Source organism: Solanum tuberosum, unplaced genomic scaffold, assembly GCF_000226075.1.
Source record: "Solanum tuberosum cultivar DM 1-3 516 R44 unplaced genomic scaffold, SolTub_3.0 scf00616, whole genome shotgun sequence".
NCBI lineage: Eukaryota > Viridiplantae > Streptophyta > Magnoliopsida > Solanales > Solanaceae > Solanum > Solanum tuberosum.
Genome location: NW_006239534.1, coordinates 213,262 through 229,568, shown reverse-complemented (window position 1 = coordinate 229,568; position 16,307 = coordinate 213,262). Strand labels below are relative to the sequence as shown.

Below are 16,307 nucleotides of genomic sequence, written 5' to 3'. Positions count from 1 at the left end.
CATTAGGCCACAATCCTCAATTCATCCATATACCAACAATTCATCATAAATAGATATACAAAACCATATAAATCAACAATACAATCCGATCTAAACACAATTTCATCAACATTAAATCATAGGCATTAAACCCACTTCATAAGCAAATTCAAGGCTTTTTAATGAAAACATGGGTTCTTGAAGAAGTTTCATATAAAATCATCTTAAAATCATAAATAGAACTTCAATTCACCAATATAATGACTTTGAAAACATTTTACCCATGAACCCATACCTAGAATAGAAAATAGAAGTTTTGTTTTTTGAAGACTTTTGAAACCGTTTTTAATGGACTCCTTGAAGGAAAGATAATCAAGGATCAAGGGTCACTATACCTTTGCTATGATCTCCCACGAAATTTGATGAAGAAAGCCTTGAATCCAAAGCCCTAGCTCCCACTTCTTCTTCTTCTTAATGGAGGATTGTAGAGAGGGAAATGTTTTAGGGATGGGAATTGAACTAATGGTATCTAGGAAATAATATATGCCCTTTGGAAAAAATGGTCCAACACTTAGAAAATTTTTTAGGCGGGTGAACAGTAACCAAGCTTACTGGAATTTGTATTTCCTTCCGGACAGACTTTACGAAAATGGGCATAACTTCTTCGTCCGAACTCCGAATGAGGTGAAACGAAGTGCGTTAGGTAGCTAACTCAAAGGGATTTCCATGGATATATTATTGTCCACCCAAATAATTTGTTTGCTAGGAGATATGACCCTTCAAAGTAGACCCTCGAAAAGGCTTCACTTGGAAATTTCGGATTTTGATACGGTTGCTCTAAAATTTGTGTTAGACTCATTTTCCACTCAATTTGACCCCCTAAACAAGAATATGAAGTCGGATTTTCGAAAAACGAAATGGATCTTTTTATATACAGCTAAACAAGTTTCCGGTAACTTCCGAAGCACATTTTTAAGAACTTTTTGGGTCAAATTCAAATATAATCATTTCATTAAGTTCTCGACTCCAAACTCACATGTGAGGCTCTAGTTTCACTCTATCATTTTTCGAGTCGTTACAATGGATAAATCTCTTTTTTTGCTTATGTCTTCTATAATTTCTTCCATAGTATCATCTTCCTCTTCTTGCAACTTTTTGTATATCTCTAGTTGAGATAATTGATGAATCTTTGGTGCCTTCTGTGGGGTAAGTACCCCTTTGTTTTCTTGTTCTATTCTTCCATCCACTGTGTCCTCAAATGATTCTTCATTTCCCCCTTTATAGCAGTATGCACTACCTGATGACTCTTGTTCATTTTCTGCTTTACTTGTTGCGTGATTGTGGCTGGTATGTGCCTTCTGTGTTGTTCCTTCTTTTGTATGTGGGTTGCTGCTGCCAGGAGTTTTATCCCATGCTTTTGATTATCTGTTAAAATGTTCTCATCTTGCCTATATTGTTGTTTGTTTGTTCTTGCCTCTATCTTTTGTAATTCACTATGTTCCCCAGTAGTTTCATCTTCTTTCTGCCTGATGTTAGAAGGTTGTTCTTCATACGGCTGCTTATCTCCAATAGTATTTTCCCCTAGCTTCAGATCATTACCCCATGTGTTTCCTTCTCCTACTTCAGTGTCATTGTTGTCATCTAGTGTTCCAAATTTGTTAGCTATTTTTACCATTCTATCTTTTTGCTGCTCTTGTCTCGGGTTCCAGACCTGCTCCATTCGTCCTTTAAAGTGTAATCTACCTCTTTTCAAATAGCTTTTCTTCTTTTGTTCCTGGAACTCACCATCTTTCTTTCTCCCATTACCTATGTTGTCACTGTGACCCTAATCACCTTGCTTGTTCTCAACTCTTAAACCCTTCCTGCATTGGTATCCTCATTTGTATTGTTTTTGTCCCTATCCCCATCTTTCTCTTCTTTGGGGTATAATTCTGGATGAAGGAAAAACATTCCACTTATTGTGTTCCTGTAATTTACAGTTTTTGTAGTATTTTGGAACGTGGTCATATTTGATAGTAATCCACTTCTCCTTGATTTCTCCTATCTTCTTTCTCATACCAATATTAATTCTCCTTGGGAATTCTCCTAGTAAATCAACCTCCACTTTGACCCTAGCACAAATTGGTCGAGTCTTATTCTTTGTGGCCAAATCCACTTGTAGAGGTTTCCTTACTGCAGCTGCCATCGAAAAAATTGCGTCCTTACCAAAAAAGTTTGGTGGCAGTGATGGGAATGAGATCCATGCGATGGCTATTAAAGTTTCTTCCTCCATATCAAATAAAGGGTCCCATTTAAGAGTTCGCATGAGGTAGGTCTAGTGGTGGTGCATTATGTAAAACTGTGGTTTTGATAGTAAGATGACATAATCCTCCATCTCTGTAGCCCGTATGAGAACATATTATGTTAGTCAGCAATCCAATATTTACTTCTCCCTTTAGTTCACATTGCTTTGGTATTAATTTCCTTAGGGCTTGTATCTCAGGCCATCAGTAGGAAATTTTTCCTATTACTGCATATTGTAATTCTTTATTTAAAATCATCTGATGGACTTCCTCGAGAAAATGACATAAATAGTCCCCCAACTATAGGAGTAGGTCTAAAATGGTCCCTGAACTATACACTTAATGGATTTAGTCCTTCAATTATTCAAAAACTTGTCAGTTTTGGTCCCTTAACTATACACTTATCAATTTTAGTCCCTTAACTATAAACTTACCGATTTTAGTCCTTTAAGTATTCAAAAACTTATCAAGTTTGGTCTTTGTCCTTTTTTTTTAAATACAAATAGCTTAGGTTTATATTAACAAAATCTATGCCTCGAGAAATTAAATCCTTTAGTCAACTTTTTTCTGTTGGTTCTCTCTCCGTTACTTTTTCTTCAAATTAACCTTACGCGAAGAACCTTAACCTTAACGATTTAAAATAAAATTCACGAGGAAAGAAAATATAAGTCATAATTTATTCAATAGCGGATAAAATGAAGAATATTATTGTTACTAATGACTTGAATATGTTAAACTTTATTATAAAAAGAAAAAAATTATTATCCGTTAAATCCAAAGTTTGTACTCCAACGATTTCATTGAACGGAATTTGTTTAATTTTTCAGAAATGGTAATTTATAAAATGGTAGGTTTGCAATTTTTTAAACTTTTTATTACATATATCAATTTTATTATTCTATTCATTTTATTTTACATAAAGAAATTTGAGTAAATTAAATAAAATTCGCATTGATTAGCATGATGCATGATAAGTTTCTCGAACAAAACTATCAAAGTTTAGGATGGACAAAGACCAAACTTGATAAGTTTGTGAATACTTAAAGGACTAAAATCGGTAAATTTATAGTTAAGGGACTAAAATCGGTAAGTGTATAGTTAAGGGACCAAAGTTGAACTAAATCCGTTAAGTGTATAGTTCAGGGACCATTTTAGACCTACTCCTATAGTTGAGGGACTATTTATGTCATTTACTCGGACTTCCTCCTTCTCCCAAATTATTCTTGGTTCTCCATGTAGGTATGCAACTTGCTTCATCGGGATTGGTTTGTTTGACTGTATTGGCAAAGGTTGTTGATGAGGGTTGTCCAGTGTTGGATAGAATATGCAAAGTTGGCCTGGCTTCCGATGGTGGTGGCTGACCGGCGGCAGAGATTAGGTTTAGCTAAAATTTCGAAAGATTTCGTAATCTTTCTATAACTGAATGATTATATACTTATTTATTGGGGGGAAAATACTATCTACTAGGTTTATATTTCTCATAATGCATTTTTGTTCTAACCAACCTATATGTAATTAAAGGAAAAACATTAACTTTTATTTTATACATGCATAATTTATTTAAGGTATGATAGACTACTGATCACAAATTAAATAAATGGTCAAACTCTTAATAGAAATTTTGATTTATTTTTCTCCTTTTATGATGTTGAGACGTTATTGTTACTTTATGGTTCTTGAGAACTTAATGGGCACTTCCCCTTCAAATCAAATTAAAAATAAAATCTCGTTGAGTTCTTAGTTTTTACGCCTAAATATTGATAACTCAATTCATTTGATTACTATAAGGATGAACTCAATCCGAAATATGATTATATGGATCATAAAAGTAAGTATCTGTTAAATCCATTACAAAAGTATCAGTTACAATACCAATTATGCAAAAAGAAATCCCTCCAATAGTATCAGTTATTTATGTCACTTTCCGTCGATCTTCATCAAATGATCATATTAGACATTAATAATCATGGATAATTAAAATATGCAATCCTTTAGAATGAGCTAGAATTTTTCTTATTCTCTTGTTTTCTTAATTGAAGAAATAATTAAAAATAAAATAGTAAATTCAAAATGAATAATAACTTAATTTTGAGAAGGTATAGAGTGTTCTCAATTGACTCTCGACAAACGAATAACGAATGATTTCTGATTTTAACACAAACTAAAATTTATGACTATACTAATAGACCAAATTAAGTAACAAAGCGAGCACTATTTCCTACTCAAAACATGTCAGTCTCCAATTTAAGACCGCGAACGGTGCTAAGGGGAGAATCTTAAAGCAAGTGTCAACAGAATTTTAAAGAAAATCGGACATAGTTTTCCTTATTTTTGGGCCTATCTAAATTTTCTCTATTTCAGAAATCAGCAACACAACTAAGAACATCTCCAAATTAAGACGCAATATCCATTAACAATCTATTCGTCACACAATAATACTAATTCATCTCAAAATATGGAAAGAAGTTTAATACTAGTCACACGTCTATAAAAACGAAAGAAAACTCATAACTTTAGTAAAAGAAGTGACTATGGAGCGAATCTAAGAGATATATCAAAGGAATGTCCATAACAAATAGATAAGCTTGTTGCCTGCGTGAACAAGTGCGAGGATCACCATGGAATGTCAACTTGCTAGCTCTAGTTAATGAAATCCTCGTCAATGTCACTTGTGTCCTCTGTAAAAAAAAATTAGTGAGGAGTGAAAGTTAGCTCAGTGAGTAATAACACTTTACCACAACCTTTTTAATGAGAAAAAAAAAAACAGAAAACATACTAGTATGATAAGTAAAATCATACAATAAATGTTCTTTTCGGGAAAATGATAACAATAATCAATCTTGTTGTAACATGTAAGCAAAATCAACTTAACCATTTAATAGTAAATTTCAGTAAAAGACTTTCATTTTAAATCTCATATTTGAGGGTTTTCAAAGAATGAATCATGTAGTAAGTGTCCCCTTCTACTTAAAAATATGATCAATAACAATGAATCCCTCATAAATGATTCAAATATTCATATCAATATGTCCCTGCTTTAGGAAAATCAATAACAATATGTCAGTTCTACCTTTCCACTAGCGAGGGTTGTATTAGTAATCGATAAATACAAGATGCCAAGTGTAACGAATATGTTGTTAGCTACACGGAATCCATCAAGGTCTACTCTCATTTATAATTTTCTTCATAAATAGTAGAAGCATTTCCCAAATAGTCAAGACATTTAAGTTCTATCATATTATATAAAATTTTAACCAAAAACATATGTCGAGATACTTATAATTAACAAGTCTTTTCAATAATGATCATCATATCTCAATCAACAATAAACATGTCTTATAAAAGTGAGAACATCTCACATAACCGTTTCAATATCATACTAAGTAAAAAAACTTGTCCCACAGACCTATGAACAGAACAACACAACAAAATGATGAAATGAACGGAACGCATCGGAGGAAGGATTGACGAACTTGTTACTTGTTTTGGTTAACTACTTTACTGACTTGAAGTTCTTTCTCATAAGTGGCATACCTACACCCCGCACGCACGCACACTCACTATATCTATTATACGTCAAACTTTCTAGCCCAAACATTTCATAATACATTCACTTTATGAATCATGTATAAATCATGAAAGTTATAAAACATAAATTGTAATAGATTACTACTTATTGTACTTGTGTCAAGTCACTAGACTTGTCACCTCAAATAGTCTGCATGACTTCCTTCGATCAATTTATAATCACATCATATCAATTTCACATTAATTTTTATATTCGACTAACCCGTAACTAATATAGAACAACCAACCCGATATGAATTTAACACTCACTCCATTTCTCAAAGGTGTTCTTATTCTTCCTCTCTTTCTTTTTTTTCTCATTTAAGCATTTGATTAAGCTTTTGTGAAAAACAAACAAAAAAATTCTCTATTTGTTGAACTCATACAGTTCTGAAATTAAACATAGCACCCATCGAAACACCATATATAAGCTACATGATAATAATAATTATTCTCTAGAAAATTATTCGCGTAGAAAATATATATAGTTTCAAGAATATAACTTCGAAAATACATAGAAGAGGAGCAATTATAGGACAAACAAATACTCACAAAAAACATATTAATTAACAAAAGAAGACAAAATTAATTGATTTATTGTGTGTAGATTAAGTTTTGTGTGTGACATATGAGAAACATGTATGATACATCAAAATAATATTACTTTTATGGAAAGAAAAATTCTTTATATAGCTATCTATAACTCAAAATGATCAACAATTAAAAAATAATATTATGAAAGAATTAATTATTAAACAAAAAATGTAGTATGGCAAACATCTACTATGAATTATTAAATACATTTATAGTTTAATTTAATAACAATTCGCACCTAATGTTTAATTAATATAGCTCATATTAATAGTGTCCCACACATATTTGTACAAGTAACAAACCAAAAACGTGAAATATACTGTTAATTTCGTAGCACATCAAGCTATAGTTACCGTTCGTAGTAAGAGAAACATTAGCTAAGAAACCTTATTATGTTTCTAGTCTTTAACTGTTTTTTAAATTTAGTTTCTAGAACCTTTTACCTAACTGTATAGAGGATGAATATTATTTTCAACAACAATAATAGTTAAATGTATATTTAATGTATCGATATTGTATAAATAATATATAACCATGTATGAACAGTTCCAAATTTTAGATATGAGTTCTTTTCATTATTTCGAGTGAACTAATAATTGAGTTATTATGAACTTAAAAAGATTGACCTAATGTTATCTTTCTAGTTATTTATGGCAGGCTGATAAAGAGGATAAAATCTAAAGAGTTTTTCACTATAGTTTACAGTAGAATGATTTCACAACTCAAACGCGACCAGAAAACAGTAAATTGTTGAACAAAGCTCTACAAACCTCATCGAGAACCAAACGAAGATAACAAAAAACACGTAAAGAAATTTTTAACATGCAGGCAAGACCAGCTTCTTCAAAGCCTATATATAGAGTTCCATTCCATTATTATTTTTCATACAAAATGTTTGCATCTGCCTGAAATATTCTGGTCCTGTAACCTCACAGGATTCGGTCTTGAAAATCGGACATTAAGGTTGACGCAAATGAGCCAAGTCTCTTTCCAGTTTCTCCAGCAATGTTTTTCAGAGAGGACATGTCCTGTTGTGCCTGAAAACATGGAGTGTGGTCCTTTCAATGTCTTCGTGTCGGAACTAAAAAACATTTACATTTGTGTCATAATATACCTGGAACGAGATCCGGTTAATGAGATCACCAGCAGTGAGGTCCAGATCTGATCTATCATCGTCACCAAAAAGGTCTGCACTTGATATGGCACTTGAACCCTGAGAATAGATAGCAGTAGAAAACATTTTAAGGAGCATGAATCTGATTCATCCATTTTTAGGTGGAATTCTTCTGGCAACAATTTTTTTCTATTTTAGGACCCGAGAATTTTTTTCCCAGAGCCATCTGGTGGACGATTCTAATGGATAATAGGCTTCCTCCCCCCGGCAAGGTTTCTGAACAGTCTTTTCGAAGCAAAATGATAGCATGGGAAGAAGTATAGTGTATTATGATAAAAGGGAAAAGGAACAAGGAGAAACGCAAGACATATTATTGTTGCGACGGCAGAGAGCTATTTCTAATTAATTTATAGGGCAAGACCCTACTATGATAATGAATGTGGAATGGGAGATGGTCAAGTCAATGTGTCTGCATGCTGATTAAGAAAACAGCTACCCATAAATATATGAGAATGTTATCTACAACAAGCAGTCATACCGAGAACTTCTTAAGAGAAACTGAGGCTTCCATTTCAGCTTTGCTCTGATCACCAAAGAATTGGGCGGATGAAATCGCTTTTGCATTAGTAAACTTCTTCCTTGCTTCATCAGTTTCCTCGATCTGATTAAAATAGGATTAAGTTAATTAAATAAAACAAACACCATCTGTAGAATGTGAGAAAAATGTGGCATCAATGAAGTGGGGAAGAACCATCACTCTTAGGTTCAAACCCAAGCAGAAACAAAAAAACTCTAGGTGATTTTTTTCCTATCTACCCAAGCATACTACTTGTGCTGGTAAGAGAATAAGTACCTGGTGGAATTAGTCGAGATGCATAGAAAGCTGGCCCAGATCACCATTGACGAAAAAATAAATAAATTGAAGACTACAGAAACAACTTAGGCAAAGCAGTCTACTCATAAATAACGAACAAAAGAAGAACCGAGTGAGAACAATAAATCACAAACTGAAGGACAAATCCATCCAAGGTGAAAAAAGAAAGAAAAAATTCAAAGGCAAACTATATTACAAAACATCCAAAAGTCGTTTTTATTTTTATTTTCATTAGTAACTAAACACTTGAAACTTGCATTGCAAATATTTAGAATGTAACATTTGAAGTTCCAAATGGCAACAACCTTTTCCGAAATCAATAACAATCCTTGTACTTATTGATAACACAGGAAGCTGGAATAAGATCAAAAAGCAACAAATCTGCCCCCAACTTGGTATTGATCAAAATATAGTCCACCCACCCAACTGCTGCACCTATGTATAATATAGCAGTTAAACTAAGTGTGACACTACTTTCTTTATATCTCATAGATACTCATATCATTATTAAAATTTCACTGTAACAGCTCTGTTAGAATCCTTGTATGGCAGTGAACATAAAAACTAGAATAAGAACTCACTTGAACTTTGGAAGAATTCGAGCTTTTCTTTTTGAAACCGCTTTCCATTCCATAGTCCGCAAAAAAATTGGAGGACATTGGAGGGGATACATGGTTAAGAACACGTCCAGAACTCATCTCAGAGGGCTGGACATTGTCTGTGTACTCGAAGCGAGATGTGAATGATGAGCCACCAGTTGGTGCATTACTTGCAGGGTTGGAGGAAGAAACTTGAACAGGCGGTTCTTCAGGCTTCTGGTCGTACAAACTTTCACTTGTCTGTAAAGATGCTCAATCAATTAATTTAAGTTCCAAATTTGTTAAATACCTTACTATAAGCGCATGTATAAATCTTCATTTCAAAATATGCAATTTATACCCTGCACCCATTTCTCTAGCTTGGAAGTCTAAGATGTACCTTTTTAGTAAGTCTACGAGCTCCAAGTCCACCTGGCTTGCCAGATTTCTTTGCAACTATAGGTTTCTTAATTGTAGTATAAACTGATTGTGAAGCTTTGGGTGAAGCAGAAACCTCTGGTGTTTCATCCTTAAATGATGAGGTTTCTTTTGGAGCTTCACTAGTCTTAATATTAGAAAATCCATTTGTAGTCTGCACAGCCTGAGAGGCAACAGGTGATGCTGGCAAACCTGCACCCTGTGCTTTACTTTCCTCAGCTTTACTTTTAGCAACTTCTTTTGAGAGTAATTGTTTATACAATTCGGCAGCCCTGGAGGTATACTTGGCTTCAATCTTGCCTCCATCCGTCCATCCGTGCTGCTTGAAAAAAACTTGAGCACGGTTATTTCCACCAAAGTACATCATCTTCAACTGATCTGGAGACCATGAATCTAAATTTGTCGACCTGCAAGAATCAATTCATTAGAAAATGGACAGAGTTATAAATGCCAAATTAACAGAGAGAAGGCAGAATATATTTGTTTGCAGCTGGCCATACCCACTCCCACCTCAAAACAATACTCCATCTGCTCCAATAAGTTCGACATTATTTCATTATTAGTCTGTTCTAAAAAGCACATCTTAGCACAGTACATTTCTTTATTTGGTAACAATTGAATTTGAAACTTCCGATTTTACTCTTTAAGGAGAAGCTTTAATTGCCACACAAATGGTATGGCATGTTTAAGACCATGAGTTTTATTTTTCTCTTAAAAAGAAGTTTTTATAGCCACACAAATTTATGCATGTTTAAAATCGCGGGTTTTAAAAGTCTTCATTTCTCTCTTAAAACGTCATGCCTAGTTAAATTATACCAAACAAACTGAATGGAGAGAGTACAGAAGAAAATGAGGTGGGGCCAGAGGCAGAAGATCACCCTCGGCCCGTAGTAGATATCTCAACCATGTTTAAGGAAATGCAAAGCTATTAGAAATTAGAACCCTCCCTAACACACTAAGTCACTAACAGATACATGCACTCAAACTCTATCTTACACTCCCGTATCTCCCCCCTCCCCACCCCCTCCCTTTTTTTTTTTCAAGCAAGCCCATATAGACAGCGAAAACACCTCAAAGTTTAGCCTTCATGGCCTTCCATATTCTCCCATTGCCAATTGTTCCCATGATCAATCAAATACGGTTAGGTTTAAGAAGGTACCTAGATTCATCATTAACCATGAGATGTTGTCATCACTTTTTTAATAAGGTAAATAATATTGTCTATCATCGTCCCTGCTTGACTAATACTTCTGATATGCTGGTTGTTAGAGCTAGGAAAAGGTCCAGCTACCGAGGTAAAGTGAGATGAGATGAGCAACAATGGAAGTGATGAGGCTCAAAGAGTGATGCAGATGCCAGTTGTTAGAAAAAAGGAGGCATGTCGCATTAGCCTGTTGTCACAACCAAGAAATCCAACATGGCCATTTCGAACTTCCCTTTTCCATTTTTCCACGCCTTAGATCATCCCATTGGCAGTGTGATTTGAAAAGAATAGTAGTGACATTATAATGTGAAGAACTAGCCACTAGCCCATGGATAAAGAAAGGCTATACACCCTCCTCAAAAGAAAGAAAATGGGGTTTTTCAATGAGGGAGAAGAAAATGTGTTAAGAAAAACAATAACCATATTACAGTTGCTCAGACTTTTTCTGAGGTTCCGTTAACCATGATAAGCAGGAAACTGAAACTAAAGTTAACACAGGAAGAGTCTTAACTCACTCCTTTCTATTCTAAGGAACGAGAAATTCTCTAGGGCAAATGGAGCACAGTTCGGAACTCGATGGATTGTCGGTGTCCCCTTTGCTTTTCTCCACGTACATTCCAAGCATTTGTCTGCGACTTGATTCAATTCCGTGACATCTGCCTAATCCACACATCGTGCATTGTTGTGATGTGCTCTTACCACTGAACCAAAGCCCTGGGCAAATACAGGAAGTTTCTTGAGGTGGTCATACCAATAGTTTGGCAAAATGAAGAAGCACTAGCTTTGGAGCTGTTGTAGCATAATGTAGAATCAAGATGACAACCCAACTTTCCGAGATACCAACTTATTTTTCTTTTTGAGAAAGTTAAGGCACTTTATTGTTAAAAGCACTAAGATAATGCACAAAAATACAAGGATATGTAGAGAAAACACAGCATCCCTTAGCTATGCAGGAAGCCCAAATAGTCTAACACTTCATCCATGTCGTATGTAACATCAGTAATACAAAAGCTGAAAACTAAGCATCTTAGTTGCTGAACTGTCTTTCTTCCATCTTCAAACCATCTATTGTTTCCCTCTTTTTAAATACCACGGATTATGCAAAGAGGAATAGACAGAGACAGTGACCTACTGATAATCTGAACAACTGGTAATTTCTAGCTCCACAAAGCTTGCTTTATGTTTCCTGGTATGACTCAACAGAATTGGAACAAGATAGGCAACACAGCTGCCCGTCTACTGAGATCCCCAACCTTTTGGATAGCACTATCTAGAAGTCTCACATACTTACCCCTTGTATAGACTATAGTCATAATTGAAGAAACTCCATTCACTGTAACTCTTCAATACTACTTCCAATACATTGCAACTTCCGTTTAAAGATACATTGTATTGTTTTGTTCTTTCTTCCAGCTATGTTCTCTCAGCACTTCCTAAAACATTAACATCCTCACAGGTAAAAATATTCCCTGCATCTCATCCAGCACTGGAGATACTGGTTTTTAGTAGGTATCGACAATCAGGCCTGTCTTTAATCCAACTATCAAGAAATTTTAGGTGTTGACTATACTAATATGTTGGCCTAATATAACATGGATCTTTCATTAGACATGACGGATCATGTCAAGAACTGAAGAAAGTGTATATGGTGGTGATGCACCGAGCAGATTAAAATATACACCTACAAGTGGAAATACTTGTGCACACCTAGCAAAATCCATGTAACTAAATCTTGGGAGATTAATCCAATTCATCTTCCTCTACTTTAATATCCTTCAAAGCTTGGATTATCAGTTTGCTTGATATGAAAGCCAGCTAACAAGGTATTTGTGCATATGAAAATAATCCATTTGGATGGAATGCTAAATCAACCATATATTTGAAGCCCCAAAGCCAAACCTATGGCGAGTGCATCTATGGTTTTTAGTGCGTAAATAAGGATACAAACTAGCACTATCAGGTCCCTTTAATAGTTCCACTCTTCCACGTAAAAAGTAGCTCCTGACTACAAATATCAGATGTTACAGCAAAATCTGTTCTTTTTTCCTCCTACAACATGATAATGTATCTTAATCATAACCAATTTGCAGAACCATTCCCTTGACACCTATTGATAAGATAATGGACTTCACTACTTGTAGACTTACTGATATTATCTCTTTAAGTGCTCCTTACACAAAATTGGTGTCCTCAACTCGATCTATACTAATTTGTCCAGCACACATTCATCCAAAGATGCAATCTTATAATACATCCTCATCTTAATTGCAACATTGTGCAATGAAAGGAAGCAACTGTTTATACGGCAGAAATCACGGCATCTAACCTGTTGATTCCAATAATTTCAACATTCCTAATCGTTTTTACACAGTATCTAAGAAAACCTAAACTGCATACCTTACATAACTTCCCAAACGAAATTCACTGGTAAAGTTACCATGTATAAACAAACAACATAGCTGAATCGAAGGAAAAAAGACAATTTGATTTTTAACAATAAACAAATGCATAAAGATAGAGATCAAACATTAAAATGTACCTAACAAAACTGATGTGAACACCAAGGCTACGATGCGTTGCCGAACAATCAATGCACAAGAAGATCCCATACGTAACCGACGCCCATGTAGGATTCTTCGCATTGCAATCAAAGCACATCTGAACAAAATTCAAGCTAAATCGTTCATAAAACAAAGATCTACTCAACAGAAACACTAGATCTAAATCAGATCTCAAGTTCCTAAATCAATTCAAACAAAAATACAAGCAAAACAGACAAATTCAAATGAAAAACACAATTTTCAATCAAAAACAAATATACAAAACGCAAAAAATACAAAAAAAAAACATCCGCAGATAATTAAAGATAGACAAAATATAGAAAATTCAATGTAAACCTTGTTCTCGGACTTGGCTTTGAGCTTCCGGAAAACGGCATTTTTGTCGGTGAAGCTGTCGGCGGCCATGGCTGTAGAGAGAAACACAAATTGTAGAGAGAGAAAGAGAGAGTGAAGTTCCGAGAGGAGGAGTAGGGAGAATGAATATATTTTAGAGAGAGAAAGAAGCCTCCTCAGGGAACACACATACAAAGACACAAACAGAGAAGATACACAAAAGCACTGAACAAATATCGGTCACCGCTAACAGGTTTGTTGTGAGTTATACAAATATTAATTAATATTACATTTGATAGCTAATTAAGCAATAAATTATTTATGCATAATAATTAATATAATATAAGTTAAGAAATAATTTATGTATTCTCTTATACAGAATAAAAGGTAAATAATTAATATTTGTATAAAATAATACGAAGTTTATAAAAAAAAATCTTGTAATTAATGTAACTTTTATGAACTAGAGTATCAAATAACTGTATCGAGTGATAGTTTATAATTGTTTGTTTGTTATTATTCTTAGAGAAAATGGTCTAAAACCCCCAACCTATATTCGAAATTTCAACTATACACTCCAACTTTACGGGTGTTCTATTACCCACCTGAACTGTATATTTCTCTATTTTCTACACACCTAAGTGTTGACCTGTCATGAGAGGTGTTCTCACCTCCTCTAGGCCCGTTAGAAGGTTAATTTTGACGAAAAATTCCTCCTTCTCCAACGGTCATCTTCCCCACCTTTAAATAAACCATTATTTCTTCTTCCCCACCATTAACCCTTGTTCCTTTTATTAAAAAAATCACAATTTCCTCTCAAAATTAAGTAGGGTTTAGTTGTTAATGTTCATTTCTACTTCAAATCTTGAATTTAGGGTTTGTAATCTGCTCTAATTTCTTATTTAGGTCTCTAATTCGAATTTTAAATTTTCTCGAAATTCATCAAAAATGGCAAATGAAAACTTGAATAAGCTTTGTATGGATGAATCAGACCCAATGCTCAATGCTGTAGTGAGATGCAAACACGAAATTTTGCTGAATTTGCAAACTTCTTGGTCGAAATTAAATCCGGGAAGAAGATTTTGGTCTTTCCCATGCTATTTTGTATGTGTTTTTTCTTGTATTCTTGCTACACTTTATTTTGAACGATGCAAATGTACTATTTTGGATCATTTTCAGTCTAAAAATTGTAAATTTTTTCGATGGAGGGACAAAGAAGAAGTGGATCCAAGATCAAGTTTTATCATTCCAAGATTGGTAAACAAAATCAATGAGTTGGAGCAAGAATTATGTATTAGACAGGTTCATATTGACAACTTGAGGAACTCTAATTTGTTATTGGAGAGGAGACTCAATAGAAGGTTGAAATGGTGTAGGCTCAATAGGAACATACTTTTGTGTATTTTGATTTGTGTTGTTGCTATGTTCATCAGCAACCTAGTAGTTCAAGTGCTGCATATTTGGATTTCTCTTTGATTTGTATTGTTGTTATGTTTAATTAAAATTGTCAATGTATGTGTGTCATTTTGTATCTATGATGTCAATTTGAAGCTTGTATTAATATGCAACACTTCATCAACAACCAACAACCTAGTCATCCATTCATACTTCAGCATAGACAACACAACACCATTTGTAAAACACATAACCGACACAACATATGTAAGCACACCTGAATAGCCAATACAATTCGATAGACAACACAACAATCATTTTAAAACACAACATCACCATTCATTCATAAGGCCTCACATAAGGCAGAATTTACCAAAATAAAGTAATATTCATAAGGCCTCACATAAGCAGAATTTACCCAAATAATGTCATATTCAAAAGCCCTCACATAAGGCAAAATTTACCAACAAACAAAATCCAAAATAGCAGGCCATTAATGCAACCATGTATGGACTAACTCAAAAGTGCTTAAATACATCAACATCACTACAATTTCCATGGCATCTTTGACTGTGAAGAAGTGTCATTTTTGACTTGAACTACTTCCCATTGTCTTCTTTCTTTGCTCCTCTCTAAGCTCATGAAGCTTGCTTGTTGAGATTGCTGCTTTACCATTCCATTTCAGCTTAGTTGTATTACTTGGTGTATAACCAATGTCACCAGTTACATCAGATGATCTTGTCACTTTTGCTTGTCCGGTAGAGTAGATCTTACTACTTGGCATGCCAGACTATAGTAAATTAGGATTATATCAATATTTAAGCTGTTTAACTAAACAAAATTAGGATTATAATTCAAAATTTAAGTTGTTAACATATATCAAAGACTCACATTCATGACTTTGAAGCCATTTGCAGCTTGGAACACACCCATTCCCATGACTCTTGGTCTTTTCTCTGGAGATGTGTTTCCCCTGCCCCTACCCCTTCCTCTTTTAGTAGTACCAATTATTGAAGATGATGCATGATAAGTAGGAAGAGCAAAAGAGGATGCAGGAAAATCAGTAGGTGCAGTAGGTAGGGGAGGTGCACTAGGTGCTACTGATGATGTTTTTTTTTTGTCTTCCTCTTCCCTTTTGTCACACTCCTTTTTGCGTACAGCGGCGGAAGGGTTTTTCCAATTTAAGTGACGTTATTGATTAAGAGATTATTTTATTGTTTCAGAGTCGTCACTTGAAATTGAGTTATGGTGTTCCAAATCATCTTTTTGTTTAATCCATAATCAAAAGGAAATGACTCTTTATATTAGTCTGCGAACCAGAAATTCGGGTAAGAAATTCTATTGACCGAGGGGAAGGTATTAGGCACCCCTCGAGTCCCGTGGTTCTA

General features: G+C 34.4%; 1 protein-coding gene across 1 annotated transcript; it reads right to left on the bottom strand.

Annotated features, from left to right (window-relative positions):
* Positions 1-7,086: 7,086 nt before the first annotated feature.
* LOC102602036 (probable ADP-ribosylation factor GTPase-activating protein AGD9) lies at positions 7,087-13,783 on the bottom strand. Its single transcript, XM_006366184.2, has 7 exons — positions 13,528-13,783; positions 13,170-13,288; positions 9,389-9,833; positions 8,992-9,249; positions 8,075-8,197; positions 7,537-7,635; positions 7,087-7,459 (listed from the first exon to the last, which is right to left on the bottom strand). The coding sequence occupies exons 1-7, from the start codon at positions 13,594-13,596 to the stop codon at positions 7,352-7,354; spliced, it is 1,221 nt and encodes a 406-aa protein (XP_006366246.1). The 5' UTR covers positions 13,597-13,783; the 3' UTR covers positions 7,087-7,351.
* Positions 13,784-16,307: the final 2,524 nt, after the last annotated feature.